Source organism: Rhinatrema bivittatum, chromosome 14, assembly GCF_901001135.1.
Source record: "Rhinatrema bivittatum chromosome 14, aRhiBiv1.1, whole genome shotgun sequence".
In the NCBI taxonomy this organism is placed as follows: Eukaryota; Metazoa; Chordata; class Amphibia; order Gymnophiona; family Rhinatrematidae; genus Rhinatrema; species Rhinatrema bivittatum.
Window position 1 is genome coordinate 81749577 of NC_042628.1, and position 26049 is coordinate 81775625.

General features: G+C 43.4%; 1 protein-coding gene across 1 annotated transcript in view; it reads left to right on the forward strand.

Annotated features, from left to right (window-relative positions):
* Positions 1–24230, forward strand: part of HPN (hepsin) — a 133040-nt gene extending 108810 nt beyond the window's left edge. Inside the window, exons 9-14 of the mRNA XM_029576764.1 lie at positions 9102–9267; positions 14067–14257; positions 16771–16866; positions 17408–17550; positions 17759–17923; positions 20662–24230. Coding sequence (XP_029432624.1) covers positions 9102–9267; positions 14067–14257; positions 16771–16866; positions 17408–17550; positions 17759–17923; positions 20662–20700 — 800 coding nt within the window. The 3' untranslated portion in view covers positions 20701–24230. The remainder of the gene's footprint in view (positions 1–9101; positions 9268–14066; positions 14258–16770; positions 16867–17407; positions 17551–17758; positions 17924–20661) is intronic.
* The last annotated feature ends 1819 nt before the right edge of the window (positions 24231–26049 follow it).

A 26049-nucleotide genomic window follows, 5' to 3' on the forward strand; every position in this document is an offset into this window, starting at 1 on the left:
GGAGAACAGTGTGAATCCAAAGGGTTTTTCACTAGCATGTCGTGGCCGCCTGGCTTTAAATTCTGCCAGTGTGGCAAAATCATGTCCGTGACCGATGGCCACTCGAAGTGCTATCTATGTCTTGGTCCGGACCACGAGCAGGCAACTTGCAGGGACTGCGGACGCATGTCCCCCCAGGCCCAGCGCCAGCGGGCCGCCCAGATCGCAAATCTAAAAGAAGCGGCATCGGGCTCGTATGCCATTCAGAAGGGGAAGATGTGGATTCCTTCCACATTAGATTCCTTTCAGATGCTTCTCCACTAGGAGTTTTGCTGGATGGCCCAATGCATCAAGTGATCCTGATTCTTCCACCAGGGCATATAAATAAACCAGACCAGCTAGAAACAATTACTACAAAGGTCCAATAAGATGTTAGTAATCAAGTTTGTGAAAGATACTCTGGTACCCTGAGTGCTCGCAGGGTCTTGTAGCTCTCTACTACATTAATGGGCCATTGTTCTTGAGGATGTAAGAGCAATACGCTTTGAGGGTGGTTCATCCAGGGCATGAAAGCAACCCTGCTGTCTGTATTCTTCTTTAGTTATTTGACCCCCTTCTGCTTGTGCTGAATTGCAGGAGGATCTTGCGAGACTGGAAGACTGGGCTTCCAAATGGCAGATGAAATTTAACGTGGACAAGTGCAAAGTGATGCATATAGAGAAAAAATAACCCTTGCTGTAGATACACAATATAAGGTTCTATCTTAGGAGTTACCACCCAGGAAAGAGATCTAGGTGTCATAGTGGATAATACATTGAAATCCGCAATCCAGTGTGCTATGGCAATCAAAAAAGCAAACAGAATGTTAGGAATTATTAAGAAGGAAATGGAAAATAAAATGGAAAATGTCATAATGCCTCTGTATCGCTCCATGGTGAGACCGCATCATGAATATTGTGTACAATTCTGGTCACCACATCTCAAAAAGGATATAGCTGCACTAGAGAAAGTGCAGAGAAGGGCGACCAAAATGATAAAAGGCATGGAACGGCTGCCTTATGAAGAAAGTCTAAAGAAGTTAGGGCTATTCAGTCTGGAGAAGAGACGACTGAGGGGGGATATGATAGAAGTCTACAAAATAATGAAAGAACTTGAACAAGTTAATGTAAATTGGTTATTTACTCTCTCAGATAATAGAAGGACCAGGGAGCACTCCATGAAGTTAGCAAATAGCTCTTAAAACAAATTGAAGAAAATTCTTTTCCACTCAGCTTCACTATGGTTAAGCTCTGGAATTTATTGCCAGAGGTTGTGGTTACAGAAATTAGTGTAAATGGGTTTAAAAAAGGTTTGGATAACTTCCTAGAGGATAAATCCATAAACTACTATGACGGTAATTAGTAAGCAATAGTAGCGTGTGATCTGCTAATGTTTGGGTACTTGCTTGGTTCTTATGGCCTGGATTGGCCACTGTTGGAAACAGGATGCTGGGCTTGATGGATCCTTTGTCTGACCCATTATGGCAAGTCTTATTTTCTTATTTTCACAAGAATCTGGATCAGTTTTGTCTTACGGTTTGGCCCTTAAAGCAAGGTTATTCAGGGGCAATCGTGGATACTCTCTTGAGGGCCCATAAGTTTTCAACATCTTTGGCCTATATTCGTGTCTGATGGGTTTTTGAGCATTAGTGCCAAAAGCACTCTTCTCTTCCTGCCTCAGCATCTATTCTCTTAATATGGGAATTTTTGCAGGAAGGTTTGAGTAAGGGATTGGCTTTGAACACGCTGAAGATGCAGGTGGTGGTTATAGTGTGTTAGAGGTTGTGTGCGAGGGAGGCCTATTTCTTCACATCCAGATGTGTCTCGGTTTTTGGGAGGGGTGAAGCACGTGAGGCCCCCTCTGCATTTCCTAGTGCCTCTGTGGGACTTGAATCTGGTCTTTTCCTATTTGGCGAGTGATATTTTGCCTGCTTTGGGGTATTTCTTTGCATTTGTTGACCCTGAAGACTGTGTTTCTGGTTGCTATTTGTTCAGTAAGGCGGATTTCAGAACTGCATGTCTTGTCTTGTAGAGAGCCCTTTTTGATAATCATACCAAATGGGGTGCAAATAAGGATGGTGCCTTCCTTTTTTCCAAAGGTGGTTTCAGACTTTCACTTGAATCGGTCAGTTTTGTTGTCATTTTTAGAGGTGGGAACAAGCAGAATTCAGGAAATTGCGGCCATTAGATGTGTTTCAGCACTGGAGGTTACAAATGAATTTTGAAGGACTGATCAACTTTTTCTTCTTCACAAAGGGGTGAAGAAGGGAGAGTCGGTTTCTTGTGCCACAGTAGCTCATTGGATTAAGGCAATGGTGACAGCAGCCTATGTGGATGCTGGGAAGCCTTTGCCAAAACAAGTGAGGGCACATTCGACCCAAGCATAGTCAGTTTCCTGGGCGGAACTGCATTTGCGCTCTCTGGCAGAGATTTGTAGGGCGGCGACGTATATGTTTGCCAAGTATTACTGACTAATTTGATGACAAGGGAAGATTCTTCCTTTGCTAGGGGAGTGCTGCTTGTGCCTCAGGCAGCCTCCTACCCTTCTGGGGTGTAGCTTTGATACAATCCACGTGTATGGACTGGCTTGCCTGGATGAAGAGGAAGGTGAAATTACTTCTTACCTGATAATTTGCTTTCTCTTAAGGAAGCAAGACCAGTCCACCATTCCGCCCTGGACTGCCTTGTGGTAGTCAAATTTCTCCTGTCATTTTCACTTGCCCAGGGGAAATGTGATTCAAGGATCTCAGATGGGACCTGGACCAGCACAGAACCTGGTAAGTGGGTTCTGTTTATAGAGTAGTTCTCTTTTTACTGTTCACTATGAGGTTATTAGTGTAGTGCTGAGTCCAATGATTCCATTATTTAAAAGAGAAAACACTTGCAGACAGTGAGTGTTTGGATGCATTAATTCCTTGTTAACGTTGAGTTGGTTTAGTGTCCACAGTTGGCTTTTGAAGAGAATACTGGCAGACTGGTGTCTGGACTGAGCTATATGACTGACATAAGCAAGTTGTCGTTCTCAGTCTCCATCTGCTGGTAGAGGTGCATAACCCACTCGTGTGGACTGGCCTGCCTTCCTTAGAGGAAAGGAAATTATCAGGTAAGAAGTAATTTCACATTTTTTTTTTTGTCAAAAGCGCTATTTACCTGGATATCTTTTGAAGAGATTCAGATAAGTAGAAAGCTGGCTGGTCAATTTAAAAATCTAAATGGCTATTTTGAAATATAGCCATTTAGGTTTTTAAGTTACCAGGATACATGTAGCTGGATAACGTTAAGTTACTATAAGCCCCACCTCCAAATCTGCCTAATTTACGCCCCACCAGGGCAACTCAACAATAACCCATCTCCCCTCATAGAATTCATCACCAAAAACATAACCATCGACTCTCCAACCATTATCCTGGGAGACTTCAATCTACATGTGGACACAGTACCTTCATCAGCCTCCTGCGATACCCTACTAGCATCATTCAACGCCCTAGGCTTCAAGCAAATAATTTCTAACCCAACACATAAGGCAGGCCACAGTCTAGACCTCATCTTTACCAACTCCCTAATCCATCCAGACCCCCCTACATGCAAATCCATCCCCTGGTCCAACCATTTCCGCATCAAAACCATCTGCTCCATTAAAAACACCCCCATCCCTACATGCACCAAGAAGATTATTCACTTCAGAAAACCTTGCAAAAGGGATGACCTAATCTCAGCCCTCTCTAATGAACTTGGAAAACTTGACATGACTGACTCCGACTCTGCTCTCTCCTCATGGAATCAACTTATCAACACTGTTGCCAATAACATCTGTCCCTCGCCATTCCGCAAATCATTTCCAAACCAATATCCAACATTATCAACAGATCTATTTCACTGGGTACAGTCCCAAACCCACTTAAACAAGCTATAGTTAAACCCATATTAAAAAAACCTACCCTTGACCGTGACAGTCCCAACTTCCTCCCCATCTCCAACCTACCCTTCATTGCAAAGATCCTAGAAAAACAGTCAACCGGCAACTAACTGACTACTTAGACAAACATCACATCCTATTCCAATCCCAATATGGTTTCCGTAAACACCACAGCACCGAAACCCTACTCCTCTCCCTAACAGACTACCTCCTAAAAGGCCTGGACAAAGGCCAAGCATACATCTTGGCCCTCCTAGACATATCATCCACTTTCAACACTGTCAACCACAACATTCTAATTGAACGCCTCAAAGAAATTGGCATATCCGGCATTCCACTGCACTGGTTTCAGTCATACCTAAACAACAGACAGTACAGAGTTAAAATTGGAAACAATGAGTCCAAACCAATTAATCTGACACAAGGCGTCCCACAAGGTTCCGCATTGTCCTCCACCCTTTTCAACATATACCTGCTTTCCCTCTGCCATCTCCTTTCTGAACTTGGTCTCCCGCATTTTATATATGCTGACGATGTTCAGATCCTCATACCTGTAACTGATACACTACCTAAAGCCATCAAATCCTGGGAAACTGCCCTCTCAGCAATTAACAATTTACTTTCCAACATCAACTTCGCACTTAACACTACTAAAACTGAGCTCCTAATCATATCACCACAAAATATCAACATTAACATCCCCCCACTCAATTCTCCACCTCCCGCCATCTCTTTCTCCCAATATGTACGTAATCTTGGCGTTACGCTGGACAATCAAATTAACTTAATTAATTTTTTTAACTCCACCCTAAAGGACTGCTTCTTCAAACTACACACGCTAAAGAAACTGAAACCCCTGCTACATCTCAATGACTTTCATAGAGTTCTCCAAGCCACTATACTGTCGAAAATTGATTATTGTAATGCCATCCTCCTAGGCCTTCCCAAAAACACTACCCAGCCCTTCAAATGCTACAAAATGCTGCTGCCCATATTCTTACCAACACCCACAAAAATGACCATATTACCCCCGTCCTCAAAGAACTTCACTGGTTACCTATCACATCCCGAATCAAATACAAGACCCTTACCATCATCCACAAATCCCTACACAATCAAAGCATGCACTGGATCAATGAGTATCTACTATTTCGCACCCCTGCAAAACCCACCAGAAACCAATACTTGGCAACACTTACACACCCCATCACCCAAACTCACAAAACTTATGTCTACTAAAGACCGTGCACTATCCATAGCAGGCCCGCTCTATGGAACTCCATGCCTACTCATCTCCGCCAAGAACCTTGCCCAAAGAAATTTAAACAGTACCTAAAGACCTGGCTATTCAAACAGGCTTATACCTGAACCACATGATCCCACCTCCTCTAGCAATTAACCCATTTTTGATTTCCCCCTCCCCTTTCCGATTTTCACTATCCCTCGTTAGCCTCCTACCGCACCCGCCCCCCTGCACACCTGCTTACAACCCCATACCCTCCTCAATCACCACCAACCCTTTCCACTCCTTTCTAGTATGATAATATGTTAATATCTTGTTCCCATATCCCCCTGACTCCAAATCAGGTTACCGCCTCTTCATTCTATCTGTAAATACTTAACCAACACATCCTTATGATGTTAAATTTTTTGTCACTACACATTGCTATATATTTCCAAACTTCAAGTTCTAAGTCACTTAAAATCCATTTTTCAGTTCTTTGTAAAGCCTGTTGTTCTAAATTATTTAAAATCCAGTTCTTGATTATCTGAAAAGCCTGTTTGATCTAAGATTTCGTAAAAGCTACCTTTCTGTTTACTGTAAAGCCTGTTTGCTGCATTAATGTTACATGTAAACCGATGTGATGTTCCCAACGAACGTCTGTCTATAAAAATAAAATAAATATATTCAGCGAGATGTTTAACCTGCTGAATACTTATCTGGCTAACTTTAGTCGGATAACTTGTCCACTAAATGCCCTACTGAATATAGACCCCTATGTATTTTAGCCCCTGCCCCAACATGTTTTCAGCGACAGGAGCTCATTGGCCATTTCAGCTCCCAGAATTGTAAGGATAAGAGTTTCAAGCCCTTACGGTTTTTCTGAGGTTCTCTTCATCAATCCAGTAAAAATACACACATCACTGCAAGTATTGTGTTCAAAATAAAATCCTTTACTGGTAAAACTTGATTGCAAGTGAAAAGTCAATGAGTACTCTGGTTAGTGCACATTCAACACTAAAAATTAGTTTCAAAGTATCCCATGTAAATCTTCATATGCTAGCAGTAGGTAACTTTGATAAGGAAAACCCTCCCTGGACACTGCCCTAGTAATACCTGCAGATCTGGATGCAGATCCTGGATTCCAAGAGATTGGAGGATGCTGGGGTGGAGGAGGAATTATTGCATGGCAAGGAGGATGAAGGGACATTTCCCCATCCAGAAATCATCAGCAGGTGCAGGGGAGAGGGAAGTCCCACTCCCCCCAGAAATCATTGTACTCAGATTCTGCCTCTCTCCCATGTTGCATCTCATCGGGGCTTGTAGCCGCTCTCTCCTGATTAATGTCCTTGTGAGGCACGAGAGCCAGCACTTGCATATTCATCGGTGCTGCCATGGCCTCACCCCTCACACTGGTTTCTATAGAAGAAACAAGACCACAAGTGCGGCTCAGGTAAGCCCCAAACTGACTTTTGTTGTTGTTGCCAGCCTGGCTGAAGACGAAAGACAGTAGCTGTGGCAGTGATGTTTTAAAAATTAGTACTGGATGCAGTTAAATATGTTGCCTCTGATACAATCCAGCCCTAGATATACCATGCCATGCAGGCACATGATACCTCATATTTACAAATCTACATATAGCTACAACCGTGTAGTCTACATTAAATGGAGAGGGGAAACCTCATAAAAATGGCGGGCTTTTTTTGTGAAAGTCCAAAGATTGCCAACTGTGCAATTTTTACAGTTACTGGCGTAGTTGAGACTGTAATTCACAGATGTTATAATCATCGGTTTCCCCCTCTGATAACTTTTGAAACCACTTTTTTTTAAGGATTTTGTAGTTATAATAGCTTTTAGGCAGAAAAAGGAACTTATCGTAGCAGGACTTGAACAGCTATGGAAACCATACAGCCCGAAACAGCTCGTGTTTCTTTAGGCTTCTTCAGGGGCAAATAGTGCAGCACCTATAAAAAACAAAGTCCCATAGATATAGGCATATAGGTTAATTTACAAAATTACCTTCTTGCACTGCCAGAGTGATACATACATTTCTGATATCTGCCAAGATACATATTCTGCTACTGGGTCACAACTTATAGTGAACAACTGGATCTGCCATTTTTTGGCCATTGAAACGTTTGTTTGTTTTGAAAAGGAACCAATCAGAAAGCAGCCTGGATCTACAGAGAGCCAATCAGAGCTTATATCAACGAAGACCATTCAACACTGTCATTCAAGCCTTGCGGTGATTGACATGCGAGCGTGAAAATCCACCACTGCTCACAATAATTAAGAACATAGTCGAGATCACCTCCACGTTAATTTTGTACGACTTTTTGTAACACAGTCCATTGTAGTTGTTCAAACATGTGGTTAGCATCAATACAGTGACTAACAATTGGAGCTTCTAAGTTTGCTGTGTTTACTCGACTCCTATGCTCTTGAAGACGTGTTTTGATTTGTCTCCTGGGACGGCTCACATAAATTAACGAACAAGGACATTGAATCAAATAGACTACATATGTAGATTCACATGTTGTGTCTAATTTTTTCTTCTATTTGTTTCCAGTAATGGGATGTTGCCAAAAATTTCCCTCTATGGTGTTAACACACATGTCACATTTTCCACACTGTCTATGAGTGCCTTGCATATACGGTTGAATATCTTGGGAAAGGGAAGCACGTACCACTTGATCCCTAATATTTTTACTTGTTGATAGGAGAACAGGGGTTCAGAAAAAATCGGGTGAAGCTGTAAAATGTGCCAATGTCTCTTGAATACTGTCCATGATCAAGTGAGATTTATCAGTGTGTGACAGCAGTCTATTTGATTCAATGTCCTTGTTCGTTAATTTATGTGGGCCGTACCAGGAGACAAATCAAAACACGTCTTCGTGAGCATAGGAGTCGAGTAAACACTGCAAACTTAGAAGCTCCAATTGTTAGTCACTATATTGATGCTAACCACACGTTTGAACAACTACAATGGACTGTGTTAGAAAAAGTCATACAAAATCAACGTGGAGGTGATCTCGACTATGTCCTTAATTATCGCAAGCAGTAGTGGATTTTCATGCTCGCGTGTCAATCACCGTAAGGCTTGAATAACAGTGTTGAATGGTCTTCATTGATATAAGCTCTGATTGGCTCTCTATAGATCCAGTCCTGCTTTCTAATTGGTTCCTTTTCAAAACAAACGTTTAAATGGCCAAAACATGGCGGATCCAGTTGTTCACTATAAGCTGTGACCCAGTAACAGAATATGTAACTTGGCAGATATCAGAAATGTATGTATCACTCTGGCAGTGCAAGAAGGTAATTTTGTAAATTAACCTATATGCCTATATCTATGGGACTTTGTTTTTTTATAGGTGCTGCACTATTTGCCCCGAAGAAGCCTAAAGAAACACGAGCCGTGTTGGGCTGTACGGTTTCCATAGCTGTTCAAGTCCTGCTACGATAAGTTCCTTTTTCTGCCTAAAAGCTATTATAACTAAAAAAAAATCCTTAAAAAAAAGTGGTTTTAAAAGTTATCGGAGGGGGAAACCGGTGATTGTAACATCTGTGAATTATTGTCTCAACTACGCCAGTAACTGTAAAAATTGCACAGTTGGCAATCTTTGGGCTTTCACAAAAAAAGCCCGCCATTTTTATGAGGTTCCCCCTCTCCATTTAATATAGACTACACAGTTGTAGCTATCTGTAGATTTGTAAATATGATGTAATTTTGAGTATCGATAATTGATTCTACAACATACCCATACAGACTCTACAACATACCCATACCTGTCATTTATGAATCTGTTAATTGTTTGTCTCCTTTGTGATGCATGCATTGTCTCTATACTTTGTTTAGTATGTAGATTTAATTATTGTGAATGTTTTATTGCTATCCACTGAGTTTTGTGCAATGGCAGATTAAAAATTGTAAATAAATACATTCCAGATTGTGGGCGACGTAAACTGTCTGTGGAGCGGATCATTGGTGGGCAAGACACAAGCCTAGGCAGGTGGCCATGGCAAGTCAGCTTGCGCTATGATGACACGCATCTGTGTGGGGGCTCCATTCTCTCAAATGAATGGGTCATCACTGCGGCTCACTGCTTCCCAGAGTAAGTACCTCCAGAGCGTGGCAGAATATGTACCCTTATTCCAGCAGCAAGTGCTGACAGGGGACATGATAGATATTCATGTGGTTTACACAGCATATAAAACATGTAAATACCATAAACACTACATACATTACTGTAACTGGTTTTTATATTATAAAATTGAATATGTGATAGCAGTGTGTGTGTGTGTGGGGGGGTGTGTAGGTGAGCCTGTGTGTGTGAGAGAAGGGGGGATTGTGTAACAGCCTGTGTGTGTGAGAGAGAGAGGATACTTTGTGTGGGCCACCCCTTTCACAATCCATGACAATTTCAGGGTGGTTGAAGATCAAAAAATCCCAATATGGAGAACCGGAGATTATGTAATCCTTATTAGTTTCATTATTGGATGTTTGATGTGTCTGCTGTTTTGAAATATATTAGAGATTTGGGAAATTTTATAAACATTTTTATGAGGTTTTAATTATTGGCTGTTTTCTTTATCAGTTGTTGTGAAATATTTATTCTTTTTATTAGTATGATTTTACTATTAGTGTTTTATATTTGATTTTTATTGTTAGCTGGTCTGTGTTCTATATGTGTGATCGATGTAAAGGATTCTGATAGCGTATAGATTCTGTTTAGGAACCCAACAATGTTGGGTTCCATATTAGGTGCTACAACCCAAGAAAGAGATCTAGGCGTCATAGTAGATAACACATTGAAATCGTTGGTTCAGTGTGCTGCGGCAGTCAAAAAAGCAAACAGAATTTTGGGAATTAATAGAAAGGGAATGGTGAATAAAACGGAAATATCATAATGCCTCTGTATCGCTCCATGGTGAGACCGCACCTTGAATACTGTGTACAATTCTCGTCGCTGCATCTCAAAAACGATATAATTGCGATAGAGAAGGTACAGAGAAGGGCTACCAAAATGATAAGGGGAATGGAACAGCTCCTCTATGAGGAAAGACTAAAGAGGTTAGGACTTTTCAGCTTGGGGAAGAGACGGCTGAGGGGGGATATGACAGAAATGTTTAAAATCATGAGAGGTCTAGAACGGGTGGATGTGAATCGGTTATTTACTCTTTCGGATAACAGAAAGACTAGGGGGCACTCCATGAAGTTAGCATGGGGCACATTTAAAACTTATCAGAGAAAGTTCTTTTTTACTCAACGCACAATTAAACTCTGGAATTTGTTGCCAGAGGATGTGGTTAGTGCAGTTAGTATAGCTGTGTTTAAAAATTGATTGGATAAGTTCTTGGAGGAGAAGTCCATTACCTGCTATTAAGTTCACTTAGGGGTAGATTTTATAAATTTACGGGCGCGCGTACTTTTGTTCGTGCACCAGGCGCGAACAAAAGTACGCTGGATTTTATAAGATACGCGCGTAGCCGCGGGTATCTTATAAAATCCGGGGTCGGCGTGCGCAAGGGGGTGCACATTTGTGCAACCTGCGTGCGCTGAGCCCGGCACGCACTGCCTGTTCCCTCCACCGAAATCGGAGCGGCCTTGGAGGGAACTTTCCTTCTGCCTCCCCTCACCTTCCCCTCCCTTCCCCTACCTAACCCACACCCCCGGCCCTATCTAAACCCCCCCCTACCTTTGTTGGCAGATTTATGCTGGCCGAAAGCAGGTGTAAATCTGCGCGCGCCAGCGGGCTGCTGGCGTGCCATCACCCGACCCGGGGGCTGGTCCGGAGGCATCGACCACACCCCCGGGCCGGCGCCACGCCCCTGGTCCCGCCCCGAACTGCCCCTGGACACGCCCCCTCCCGCCCCTTTTACGAAGCCCCGGGACTTACGTGTGTCCCGGGGCTATGTGCACACCGGCGGCCTATGCAAAATAGGCGCGTGAGTGCCCTGCGCACGTAAATCCGGCTTTTAAAATCCGGCCCTTAGAGAATAGCCACTGCCATTAGCAATGGTAACATGGAATAGACTTAGTTTTTGGGTACTTGCCAGGTTCTTATGGCCTGGATTGGCCACTGTTGGAAACAGGATGCTGGGCTTGATGGACCCTTGGTCTGACCCAGTATGGCATTTTCTTATGTTCATATAGCAGTCTGTCTTGTTCTGTTTTCAATAGGAAGTGCATTGGTCTTTTAAGGCCTGATATATTTGCAGTGCTGTTCTTTTCTGGGTAGGGTTGTTGCTGTTTGATTCCTGGGAGTTAGTTTTGTTATGGCAGCTTTATCTCTTGGGGTAAACTGTATTCTTGGCAAGTTATGATAGCTTTTATTGGATCTATGTAAGTATCCAAAAATACAGTATATGAGCTAATGAGACCTATCATTAAAACAGTTTAAAACTTTTGAAATTGGATGGCATTGAGATTGTCTACAGTGGGAATCGGCATCTGCAGAATGGCATTGCTGTGGGCCTCGGATCTCCGACCAGAGGTACAGGAACAACTCGCTGACGTGTTGTGTACTGGAGATAATCTCTTTGGAGATAGAGTGAGGGATAATGTGGCCCAACTCCTGAACCACCATGGAATCCTCCAACAACTCTGCCAATACTCCAGACCCATCCTCCTCTAGGAGGCAGTCGAGATAGGGGTTTGCTCAGGAACGTTCTTGTCAAATCAACTTCCTGGAGCTCAGTGTGATCGGATACGCTTGCACACTAAGTTCCTGCCTAAGGTGGTGACGGATTACCATCTTAACCAGTCAGTCGTCCTGCCAATTTTCTTTCCCAGGCCCCATTTGCACTAAGGTAAATGAGCACTGCACAGTTTGGACTGCAAGCGAGCCTTAGCCTTCTGTCTGGTGCAGACAGAAGTCCATAGATAGTCCACCCAACTTTTTGTTTGTTTTGATAAGAATAGGTTGGGCGTTGCTGTTGCCTAACAGACACTATCCATTTGACTAGCAGATTGCATCTCCTTCTGTTATGCCCAGGTGGGACTGCATCATGGAGGTCATGTCAAGGCTCATTCTGTCAGAGCCATGGCAGCGTCTGTGGCCTACTTGCAAGCAGTTCCCATGGAGGAGATCTGCAAGGCTGCGATGTGGAGTTCTCTCCACACATTCACATCCTGTTAAGTCTGAATAGGGATGGCTGACATGACCGTAGGTTCAGTCACTCTGTCCTCCAGAACCAGTTTGAGGTGTAGAACCCAACTCTCACAACCTAGGGCCTGTTTGGGTTCAGGCTGTCTTCCCCTCTGTTACTAACAGCACTGGTTTGGTGCCTGTCGGCATCTATTTAGGCGTCTGTTACTTCCCTGTTGAGTTGGGTAGCAGCCTCTAGCTAGGGATTCACCCATGTGTGAGGACTATCATCTTGCTGTCTTTGGAGAACCCCTCATGAAACCCACCCGCCACCTCATGAAGTTGGGTTTCTTCTATTTCTATTTTAATCGTAATTCTATGTTACAAGACTGAAGAGGGACCCCGCATGGTATAGGGCATGCTGGGCATGCTCAGTGTGTCTAGTCAAAGTTCTAGAAACTTTGACATAAGTTTTCCACATCAGGGCTCCATCTATAATGATGTCACCCATGTGTGAGGATGAACATCCTGCTGTCCTTGGAGAACACGTGTTACAAGTAAGCAACTCTGCTTTCTACCTTTGTTGTTTAAGGGTGTATTTTCCATTCTAAAGATTGGCATGCTTTCCTCTCATCTGTCTTCTAAATCCTTTTACTGACTTTTTTCTCTCCTCTTTTCTCCATCTTGCTTCTTTTCCACCTTTCTTGCTAGCATCTCTCTCATACCTTGCTTCTTAGTTTGCTCTTCTACCTCTGTCTTTCTGTTGTCCAACAACTCTTCACTTCTCAATGTCACCCATCCTTCATCTTTGTCTCGATCTCGTACCTTTCCATCTCCCCATACAATCTAACTTCTATCTGCTGTCTCCTGTCCCTTCTCTTCCCCCCTCACTTTTTTCACTCACTCATCCTCAGCCTCATTCATACTTGGTTAGCTAGCTGGCTGATGCATAGCTAAAGATTAACTAGTAGTGGTTGTAGACTTTCCCAGGTACTTGGTAGCCACTTCCAGCAGCATCTCCTTTCGTTTTCTTCCCCCAGTCATAATTCCCCATCTTTCTGTCTCTTATGTTCCTTCCCAGCAGCAGCATCTCCCTTTCGTCTCTTCCCTCTTCCCCCACCCCAGCTGGCAGCAGCAGATTGGACTTTCCCCAATTGCAGTGACATTCTGGTGTGCGCCTGCCACCTTCATCTTCAGCTCCATTACAACAGCCATCTTCCTTTTCTATGGGAGGGGAGGAGGAGTGGTAAGCATTTTCAAAATTTGGGGATGGCCACTTCCTTTTGCTGATCCTGTGACACAAGACATAGTGACCCATGTGCCTGATAAAAATCCATGGTGAACTGGATTGGAGCCCATTGGCTTAGACCATTCCCTTGACAAATAGCATATCTCTACAATTCTTTGAAATCTGTTTACCCTTCGCCCAAAGAACTGTGCTGGTTGAGTTTTGTATCTGTGAGGCTCTATATCCCCCTACCTTTTCAAACATCAAATAAAATGTAATATTAATTTCCCAAATAAGCAGAGAGATGGCTGTAGAGCAGACTTGTATAATGTTTCATGTAGGGAGGGTCATCGGAGCACATCTGAGATGCCTGAAATTAAAGGGAAATTGCAAAACACAGATTATCCCGGTATAGATTGTATTTTCTGGCAGTGAGACTGCCAGAAAATACAACTGAATATAGGGCAGACAGAAAATACAACTGAATATAGGGCAGACAGAGTTGGCCCTGGAGGACTCTCTGAAATTGGTGGGAATTTGAGGGATCCCACATCCTGTTTATTTCTCTGTCTCATCCAGTCTCTCTTTCCTGCAGGAGGAACCGCATATTAAGCCGGTGGCGTGTGTTCACAGGGGCTATATCGCAGTTGTCCAGCCATGGGCTTCATCTCCCTGTGAAGAGCATCATTTATCATGCAGGATACCTGCCCTTCCTTGACCCCAACAGTGAAGAGAACAGCAATGACATTGCAGTCATGCACCTGTCCAATCCTATCTCATTTACAGGTGAGAGGATGTGGGTAGAAAGGTGCCTGCTGTACAGGAGAGGGTGTGGAGGAGTAAGATGCAGTTCTGGTCTGATCCCGTCTCCTTTATAGGTCAGGGTGAGGATGTGAGAGGGGAAGCATCTGTCTAATCTTGTTTCTGATAGGAGGAAAGAGGCCTATCTAGATCCTCTCCTGTATAGATGTGTGTCCAGGGAGAGAGGCCTCTGTCCAGCCATGTCTCCTGAATGGGTGAAAGAGGGGGTCACCTATCAGTAGCATTCAACATTTGACAAGACACTTCTCCCTGCCAGTGAGGGGATGAGGTTCAGGATTGATTACACACATTGCTGGGAGCAGGAAAGTCAAGTCCGGCCCCGAAGATGACATCATCCAGCAGGGGTATTTAAACCCCACAGCTCCCTCTGAACATTGCCTTTGCAACAGATCTTCTCTGCTTGTGCTAGTTACTACAGACGTCCTCCATTCCCGCCTTGTTCCAGTTCCAGCTTCCGTTCCTGACTTGTTCCAGTTCCAGCTTCCGTTCCTGCCTTGTTCCAGTTCCAGCCTCCGCTCCTGCCTTGTTCCAGTTCCTGCCTTGTTCCAGTTCCTGCCTTACTCCAGTTCCTGCCTCTCCTCGGCTTGTCTTCTCGTCTCTGCTTGTCTGTTGCTCGTCTTGACCCTTGGCCTGTTTCACCATTTCCACTTCTTCGCTGCCTGCCCCAGATCTTCTTCCTGGACTCTAGTTCCGCTCTTCGCTGCCTGCCCAGACCCGGACTGCTAACCTTGTCTTCGTCACGTTCCTCACCAGCACCACCACCTGGAGACGAGTTCCATTGGGGACAATCCCTCGGTGGATATCTACCACTCGCTCCAGCTCAAGGGTCCACAACTGTAACACTTTCAACAATGCAAAGTGTTTTCCGATGGCTCAATATATGCTATGAAAACCCGTGAGCCCATTTCCCTTTCTCACGACTCCTACTTTGATAGGGAGGTAAGTTCTTGATAGACTCTCCAACCTCCTTGTTTGCTCTATATTTCTCTCTCCATTTGGCTTCTAATTGTCACTACTAACTAATGGCCGTTTTATTTTTTTCTTTCATTCAAATTGATTGATTCCCAATAAGACTATAAATGCATGGCATGATCTGTCCACAAAACATTCTCTACCTGCAGGTCTGAAATTTGATCTATGTATAACATCTAAAATATGTACAACCTTATGAGTTGGAAACCTTACCAATTGATCTAACTGTGCTACCTCCAAAATTGTAAAAAAAAAAAAAAAAAGTTACCCTAATTGAAGTACATTTATCCAAATGCAGATTGAGATCATCTATTAAGATCAATTTTGAATGTTTAAGAGACAAAAATGATATGTTTTGAAATTGATCTGCTGTAAAATTTAGTGGAAAATAACAGTTTGAAACGAGTATAATCCATTTTCTTCAGTTTATTAAGACAAGCGAAGAAGATTTCAGCTGTACCTGTTTGCTTCCTCCCTCTTCTCTTCGCTTATGATTATGTGAGGATGACTTTTTCCACCTTGATTCTTGGAAAATAACACACCATTTGCCCAGTGCTGAACTCTGATTAACAAAGATTCCAAATTTAAATTGCAAGTACACAAACCTCTAGCAATTGTGAATGTAATGTCTCCTTAATGATTAATACCCCCCACCCAGCTTAGATTCTCATGTCCACTGAAAATAAATATAATTTTCTGGACTAAATTCAGTAATACATTCAAAATATAAGCTTTATGCCAAATCGAATGGACATTGACATAGCCCACATTAAGCTTCTGAACACCACTATACTTAGAATAACTATGAAAAGCGTTTTAAACCTGGGGGGGAGGCGCGTATTAAGACATTTTGAGATCTCAATAAACCTTCCAGGCCCTGCATATTTTCCACTCCTTGTTACAAGTATCAAACAAGCTCACTGCTGTAAACGTTACGCTAATCTTCCATGTCATTTAAAATTGAAAATTCTCAAGATCATTCATAAAGTTCTTTACTGTGAAAGATCCTAGAGTTTGGTATCAGATTATCATCTCGGTTGTGTTGGCCATCCCTCCTGGCATTACGTGAATATTAGTTATGAGAGACCCACTTAAGCGCCATTTCACTTACAGCTCTTGTGTAAAGGAATGCCTTGCCTTTCACAGTAAGAGAAGAGAGGGAAGATTTATTTTTTAGAAAAAAATGCTTACTCCTAATCTGTCTTTTGTTGTTTGATTTATGTTGTTTGTTTTCAATTATGGATGAATTTTATTGTAATCTGCTTTGAATGTTTGTTGGAATCTGTGGAATATATGTATGCAAATAAAATAAGTATATGGTATGTGCATATTCCTGGTATATATTGAATTGAGTGACTGATGCATGCTCATTACTGGTATATGCTCTGGATGTACACAGTGTGGCTGTTACCATATGCATTTATATTATTATATATCAGTATTCCGTGTATATGCTGTGTGTACATTAATTTGTCTGCATGTGCTTCCTTTTTCATTCCACTCAGAGTTTATCCAGCCAACATGTCTCCCTGCTCTGGGACAGCACCTGGAAGATGGAAAGGTCTGCACTGTGACGGGCTGGGGAAATACTATGTACTACGGTGAGCGTGACAGTATGGAGGGGGTTGCCATGTTGGTGCTGCAATAGACGTAATAACACTGTAGTGGGTATAACTAGGCTGTACGGTTTGTAACGAGGCTGTGTATGTGAGACCATGTTGTACAGAATTGACTGCATTGTAATAGAAACATGATAGCATATGGCCCATCCATGCTGCCTCGGATCTTGCAATCCATTTGATTCCAAAAATTGCCCTAAGCTCTGTTTTTAGCAGCGATTCCATTACTTTGCTCATCACAGAGGTCAGACTAACTGGCCTCTAGTTCTCAGCCTCCTCCTTACTTGCATTGTAGGTGAGGGTATAAAGGGGCTGCACATGAGAACCTTAAGTTCTTTCTATTGCTCTCTGATTCCCTCTCAGGGCCCTGTACTGTCTCACATCTCCTTTAAATTTCCTCTCTGAGTCTATCTCCCCCTCTTCCACCTTGCTGAGCTATCTCTTATTTGCTTCTTTTTCCCTTCCTGTATCTCCTCCTGATTCCCTTTCTCTAATGCTCTGCTCTTGCATCTTCTCTTCTCAGGAAAGCCAGCTGACGTTTTGCAGGAGGCAAATGTACCAATCATAAGTAGTGCCGTGTGCAATGGGCCTGACTTTTATGGGAGCCAGATCACCCCGAAGATGTTTTGTGCTGGTTATGCACATGGGGAGATTGATGCCTGCCAGGTGAGCAATCAGTTATCACATCCATAAATTTCCAGTTAGGGAAAATGTCATTCTTTTGGGATAACGTTTCTAAAATAATGAAGCCTGAGGCACAGCGGGCTGTGGCAGTGTGCTAGCAGCTTGCTGGATGGCCTCTGGAGTTAATGTACAGCCCTCATTTCTAAACTGTAATACATTAAATTGCCGTGTTCTTCCTGCTTCCTTCCAGGGGGACAGCGGTGGCCCTTTCGTCTGTGAGGACAGAATCTCAAAGACATCACGCTGGCGATTGGCTGGCATTGTGAGTTGGGGGACGGGCTGTGCCCTACCCAAGAAGCCAGGGGTCTATACCAAAGTGAATGAATACCAGCATTGGATCCACAGAGCCATGAAGGTAAGTAGGAATATCTTACCATAAAGCTCCGTTAGTGTCACATTCCTCTCCTCTGGTGGCTCATTGCTATGTCCAGCTTCGTCTCCTGAGGAGGTCACATTCATGGCCCCTAGGGATCAGAGGGAGGAATTCTCAACCATTTGCACAATGGTGACCCCTTGTAGCTGTCCTGGATTCCAGATGGAGATGTGGTCATACTATAGCTGTGATGGCATGGCTAGATATGAGGGCAGAGGGTGATAGAAATGAAGAAAAGCCCCAGCCTAGCCCAGAAGAGGCTGAGGAAATTGCAAAGGAAGACTGCCGAGCCCCCAAAGTAATGCTACACTGGGAGTACTGTCAGTGACTTCTTACTGTATAAATGTATTAGTGCACACAGTTTGCTTTGCTTGACTATCAGTCCTCTGATACAATGGTTGCTTTACTCCAACTCTACTTAACAATAAAAACCTGGCTTTCACACAACAGACAAAAATTAAATGCCTCAAAAACAGAGTTAATTTATCTGTCCACAGTACCGGACTCTATTCAACAACCCCCACAAAGTTTTACATTCGAAGGACAATCAATACCTATAAAGCCATATGCAAAAAACCTAGGTATGCTTATTGATTCCAGACTCGCAATGACCAATAACTTATCAGCCACAGTAAAGAAATCCTTTTTTAAATTACATATGTTGAAACAGACTTTCTAATTTCAGAAGTTCTAATTCTAACAAACTTAGACTACTGTAATTCACTATATTTGGGACTATCCACATCAACTATCCACCCTCTGCAACTTGTCCAAAATGATACAGCTCGGATCCTGTTTAACCTACCTCGGAGAGAACACATCATTTATTTTATTTATTTATTTTTGGTTTTTATATACCGGAAGTTCCTGTATACAATACATATCACTCCGGTTCACATTTAACAGAGATAACTATCGCCGGGGAGGCGGTTTACAAGGAACATATCGTATATAATAAACGGATAATCTAAAATAAAGTACAATCAATTATGAAACAACTAAGATCAACTTAGAACACAACTTGGAACATATAACTGAAGTAATATAAGCAATATGGACATTACATTATTGTTGGTATGCCTATCCTCCAACAGCCTATCCTCCAACAGCTCCATTGGCTACCAGTATCCTATCGCATCACCTATACAATTCTGTCAATTATCCACAACTTGTTATATAATTGTAACTCAATTTGGCTCTGCTCCCTACTAAGAATATACAAACCCACCAGACAGCTTCGATCCATGGACAAATGCACACTAGAAGTACCATCTGTAAAAACCGCAAGTTTAGCGCTGACTCGAAAGCGGGCCTTCTCCGTTGCGGGCCCGATCCTATGGAACTCTCTCCCAGAACAAATTTGCCTAACCGCTAATAATAAAGAATTTAAGAAAGCTCTGAAAACCCATCTTTATACCATGCCTACAACATTCAATAACTATTTACCGCATGCTCACAGCAGAAATTATTTTAATAATGTTTTACTGTAAATGTTTTAATTTTATGATAGCTTGGTTTGTCTTCTAACTGTGAATGTCTTACTGTAAACCGCTTAGACGGTCAGATTCCTGTCCTATTTTGCGGTATATAAACATCCTATCTAATAAACGAAGCTTGACCGACGTGCCCGCAAATGCGCAGTAGAGAGCAGCTCTACTGCGCATGTGCGGGCGAGCACGTCGTTCTTAGGCAGCGTCAAAAAAAAAACAACATGGCGGCGGCGGCGATAGCGGCAGCGGGCGGCGGCGGTAGCGGCAGCGGGCGGTAGCGGCAGCGGGCGGCGGCGGTAGCGGCGGCGGGCGGTGGTAGCGGTAGCGGCGGCGGCAGTAGCGGTAGCGGCAGGTAGCGGTAGCGGCAGCGGCCAGGAGAGAGGGAGGGACTGAGTGAGAGTGGGAGGGAGGGACTGAGTGGGAGGGAGGGACTGAGTGAGAGGGAGGGATTGAGTGAGGGGGAGGGGCTGGGAGGGAGGGATTGAGTGAGGGGGAGGGGCTGTGAGGGACGGACTGAGTGAGAGGGAGGGGCTGGGAGGGAGGGGAGAGTGAGAATGAGGGAGAGGTGAGAGTCAGGGCCGCAGCGGCGAAGACGGGCGGCAGCAGTGAGGGAGGAGAGAGAGAGGGAGGGACTGAGTGAGAGGGGAGGAGAGAGAGGGAGAGGGAGTGGGACTGAGTGAGAGGGAGGGAGTGGGAGTGTGAGAGGGGGGAGGGAGTGGGACTGAGTGAGAGGGAGAGGGGGAGTGAGTGGGACTGAGGGAGGGGGGGGAGGGACTGAGTGGTGGGGGGAGGGAGTGAGTGGGACTGAGGGAGGGAGGGAGGGGGGGGAGGGACTGAGTGGTGGGGGGAGGGAGTGAGTGGGACTGAGGGAGGGAGTGGGACTGAGTGAGAGGGATAGAGGAGGGAGGGAGAGAGGGGGGATGGGAGTGAGTGAGACTGAGTGGGAGGGAGGGACTGAGTGGGAGGAGAGGGAGGGTGGGGAGGAGTGGGTGAGTGTGAGGGAGGGAGGTAGGGGGTGGTGAAGAGTGAGGGGAGAGAGAATGAGGGGGAGGTGAGAGACAGAGGGATGTAGCCCGTTTTAACGGGCTTAACGGCTTGTTTTAAAATAAATAAATACAGTAAGAGTTATGAATTACAAGGCACAGTGATAAGAGCTTATCACACTGTTCATTATTCATTACTAGTAATGTCTCCTTGTATTTTACCCTCTCCTCCCTTTCCTGTGTATAGACTCAGTCACAGATCAGTGGCATAATTGACATGGATTGACAGTGGAGCAGATGCCCTGAAGGAGAGAACCACCTTTTTAATTTTAGTTGGAATTATTTTGGAATGCCAGACTTTCCCTGAGCTCCTGGCACTGCTGCTGAACTGGATGGATGCCTCTCGTCTCTTCTTCTGGGTTACTTATCTGCAACCTCTATGGACAAACCAATTTTCACCGCTGTTGCTTTTCTCTTTTTTTTTTCTTCTCTTTTTGCTGTTGGAATGGTTCTCCAAGGCACAGCAGCAGCAACATCAAGGCATTTCTAATGCAACAGGACCTCTTCTGTAGTGGTGGGGATCAGTCTAACTGCTTATTTGCTGGCAAAATGTTGAAAATATTGTAATAAGAAGAAGCCTCAGCATTGCAGCTTTTCAACAAGGTATCCAACAAGCTGAACAGTTGCAGCAAATGGAAGTAGGTGTGCAGCCAGCACCAGAGTGCACAGTGCATAACAACTCCCAATGAGAGAGGGTAGGAGAGAGCCAAAAGAGCATCACCCAGTAAGAGTTGGTCAAAGCCAAGAGAGATGTATCTTGTAAATGTTTTGATGGATGATATCAATCCATTGACTTATGCCTTCTTCAAATTTGTTATGCTTGGTGCAATTATGTATTTATGGTGATACAGAGGAGGGCTAAAATCCCTTCAGAACTTCAACTTGATCTGTTCTTCAGGTGAGACTGTAGTGTAACTGAAAAAAGGCAATTAGTGCTAAGAACAGGTGATATTGTCTTTGTATAATGCTTTGAGGAGACCACGTCTGGAATATGGGGCGAAGTTTTGGTGGCCTCACACTTCGGATGAGATTGAGGGAATTCAGGGAAGAACAAGGAGCCTGTTATGGGCTATGGATCAGTTACTGTACCAGCAGAGGTGAGAATACTTAGGAAAATGACTTTAAAGATAATTAGGGGTGTGTAAACTTAAAAAAAAAATGTTTGTAAACTAATTGAACAACTTGCAAGCAAGTCCATGGTTTGGCTAATTAGTCTAGAGAACCTGTCCCCTGAATCAGCCCCCCAGCTGATATGGGTACCTCAAATTCATGAATATGATTGGAATTTGAAGAAATTTGCCTTACACAGAGTTTGCAGCAACCAGCTTAATCAGTGAATCCATAGTGAATCTGCACCAGATCTGGAATTTCCCCCAGATTTGCTGTAAAATAATTTTGAACTTCTCTAGTGAATCCAAACCCCAAAAAATGTTGTGAGACGAAGCAGGCTGAAATTGACCTGCTTGAGCATGCCCTCTAAAATAATGTGTAAGTAGTTAAGGGTAGCCTGCATAGATGTACGTCATAGACTGTTCAAGAAAAAGGGAATTAGTGAATGAGAGGGCAGAGGTTGGGACTGCTCAATTGATTTTAAATTCTTGAGAAATGCTTTTTTTTAATCAAAGTAAAGGGATCTGGAACAATCTATTCTTGGGTAGCTGTAATGTCTGCTATAAAGGATTATAACCAAAACGTCTTCACTGCTGCTATTTGGGTGGATGCACGGATATAAAAGGTGTCTCTTAGATGCTTGTGTCCTGCCACCACAGTCTTAGGTATATTCTGTATCAGGTATATGCTCAGTCTGCGGTCCTAGCCAATTTTTCCATGGTGCATAATTTCCCTGGAAACTGAAAGCTGCCCCAAGATCATTTGTGCCTGGCTCACTCATGATGGCTGACCATAATGGACAAATGGCTTTATTCAGTCCGTGCACCACAATAACCATTCCTTCCTGATCCGCTAAGGAAGTGAATGGAGCCACCCTCTAGATTAACCTCTGTCACGTAGAATCTACCCTTCTTAACTTCACTGCAGCTCTCAAGGAGTTTGTCTAGAAACCTAGATGGGTGGTTACCCAATAAGCTCAATTCCTGAGAAGAGAAGGCCAGGGCAGTAACAGAGTATATACAAATGCATTTAGTCACTAGACTGACCAGACCTGAACTGAATATCCTAGAGGAGCAACATACGGATAGTCCAAAGACCTCATTCGTATAGTGACTTTCATCAGCAGGGGACTTATCTAAAATCTTTATCCTTCAAATCTGAAATGGTGAGCCTCTTCCATCCAGACTTCTGTTTGAGAAGGTCCGCAACGACTGTTCCTGATGAGACCTCTGACTGTACCTATACAGGGTGATCAGATCCCCCAAACCCCCATCCCTAGACCTACTTTCCCAAGGTTAAATTCTTTCTTTTGTCTAAATTACTTAAATCAGAATCAGTGGTAGAGCTGGAATTAAGACTGAGATACAGGGAGATAGTGACGTATCCTACTTGCTTAGAGTCAGTGCAGAGCAGGGATTCAAAACTCAGTTGTCTCCACTGCTGCTTCATAATTTGTTACTGTAACCCTCACATGTCCTGTCATCTTGTATCTCATTAACATAAGAACATAAGAAATTGCCATGCTGGGTCAGACCAAGGGTCCATCAAGCCCAGCATCCTGTTTCCAACAGAGGCCAAACCAGGCCACAAGAACCTGGCAAGTACCCAAACACTAAGAAGATCAACATTCCTCTAACTCAGGAAACAAATGTTGCATGAGAATTGCTACAGAAAATGAGGCATCAATCCTACCGAAATGCTACAGATTTTCCTAAAATCAGTCTGTTCGAAGGTCCTGCACCAGGAGATCCCACAATCTTGGCACTCAGGAGCTTCCTTGGAGCTCACAAGAACACCAAACTAGAACTGTTTTGCTTTGCATGTCCACTTTTTAATATTCTATTGATTTTAAATACTTTAAAAGTGTAAAATGATTGCGTATGGTGCTTTGCATTCCTGTTTAAAGGATTCAGGTAGGGTTTATCCCAGAAACACCCAAGCATTCCAGGACTTTGACATTTTATAAATCTTTACAGAATAGTTCAGTTCACGGAAATTCTATCCTGAGCAATGCAAGTTCATCTTAAATCTTGATCAGGAGATTTCTCCATGAAGATTATGGGAAGAAACAAAACTCGGTAATATTGCCTCTCCTCTTCACTTCTGAAGTGCTAAGACCCATTAGTTCTGGAACGTTTTCAAAGCTCTATAACCTCCGCTCCCCACTGTTTTCAATCACTGGAAATCTTAGCAAGGTTACCAAGGACCTTTTCCGGTTACGGCCAGGAAGAGGAAGATCTCTGCCAATTCATGCAAACATTTGCTAGCGGAAGAGCTAAAATCTGAAAATGCCTGTGCAGTGATGCATTAACTAAGATGTACATTTCTGTAGTATTACTTTTGATTGATTTTAATTTACACTGTTTGCTGTATTGTATTTTATTAGTTTGGTTTTTTTTTTGTTTGTTTTTTGGGTTGGATGAGAGAGCACCTTTTTGCACATGGAATCCTTTGACCTTGAATAGTCAGAGGCTGTAAATACTGTTTCCTGATTCCTGTACAAGGACTCTGCAGTCACGTGCTGGTTTTTGAAATGCCATCTGACATTTAAGAAACCAATCTAGTTTCTTCAGTTATACGTATGTGTGTATGCATGTATTTGCACAGTGATGATCTTCAGAATAAACCATATTTGGATTAAAAGTCCCTAGATTGACGGGTGTGATTTCATATCATCATTAACTCCCTTCCCAAAAATTGAGCTGCTAAGTGACTTGGGTCGCTTACTGGAGAGAGATTTTAGGCTGATCCTGATTTTTCTGAACTTTCTTGAAATGCATTTTGGAATCCATAGTGGTGTTTTTACATAGAAGTAGGTCAAATCCTGTAGTGCACTGTGGTATAAATATAAGAACCAGGACTGACCCATGATTTCCCTTCAGAAACTGGAATTACATGGCACTTCTGAATTAAAATAGAGGTGAACTACTTAGGATGAAGTGTCAGTGAAGGCAGGCAAAATTAATGCAAAAGGCCTGAGGTCAGTTTTTTGTTTTATTTATTTGAACAATTTATATTTCACTGATCCAAAAATCTTAGCGGATTACAAGTAACATACACAAAAATATTTTACGACAGCAATAATCATGAAACAAATGATTACAAAACAAGTAGTGAAAAACAATAAATCAAGGTTATGAGAAAAAACAATTTCAGGTAAAATCCCTTTGAAAACAGAGTCGACCCTTGTGGCACTCCTATCTGCTACTCTTTTTAATATTTACGATTTACCAATACGTCATCTTCTTAATGGACTAGGCTTAAATGTTTTTTATATATACAGACATTCAACTTTTGGTTCCAATTGAAAACACAGTAGAACAAACATTTGAAATCATTACATTTTATTTAACTGCCATCAGACAATTACTACAACATCTGAAATTAATTTTAAATATGGAAAAAAGGAAATAATTTTACTTGTCGGAAATGTAGTAATAAAGATATGGACCCAAAAAACAAAGCAGAAGCCGATCCAATATCGCTTACCAGTTATAAAGATATGTCTACTATGGTTCTTGAAAATATTAAAATAATATAAAGATTACACCATCTTTTTTTCGCAAGAGATCTTGTGGTTACTTTAGACACCGAGCTTACCTTAAAGAAACATATATCCACTAAATTAAAGGACGGCTATTTTAAATTATTAACGCTGAGAAAGCTGAAACCTTTTTTAGAAAAACATGATTTTAGATCCGTTTTACAAGCTTTAATTTTTAATAATATTGATTACTGTAATTCTCTGCTTTTAGGTTTACCAATGTCTACAATTAGACATTGGTCCTTGTGTGTACCATTTTTCCATGAATGTTTATCTAAATATCTAAAATAACATTTCATGACTCACCTGTGAATGTATGCATTAATTAAACGTTTACGGGCGGATTTTAAAAGCCCTGCTTGTGTAAATCTGGGCGGATTTACGCGAGCAGGGCTCTGCGCGCGCCGGTGGCCTATTTTGCATAGGCCACCGGCGCGCGCAGAGCCCCGGGACGCGCGTAAGTCCCGGGGTTTTTTGAAGGGGCGTGTCAGGGGCGGGTCCGAATGACATGACGTTTCAGGGGCGGGACGCAGCGTTTCGGGGGCGGGGCCGGGGGCGTGGCGCCGGCCCGGGGGCGTGGTCCAGGCCTCCGGACCAGCCCCCCGGGTCGGATGACGGCGCGCCAGCAGTCTGCTGGCGTGCGTAGATTTACGTCTGCTTCTAGCAGGCGTAAATCGAAGGACAAAGGTAAGGGGGGGTTTAGATAGGGCCGGGGGGGGTGGGTTAGGTAGGGGAAGGGAGGGGAAGGTGAGGGGAGGGCGAAAGAAAGTTCCCTCCGAGGCCGCTCCGATTTCGGAGCGGCCTCGGAGGGAACGGAGGCAGGCTGCGCGGCTCAGCGCGAGCAGGCTACCCAAAATCGGCAGCCTTGAGCGCACCGATCCAGGATTTTATAAGATACGCGCGGCTATGCGCGTATCTTAT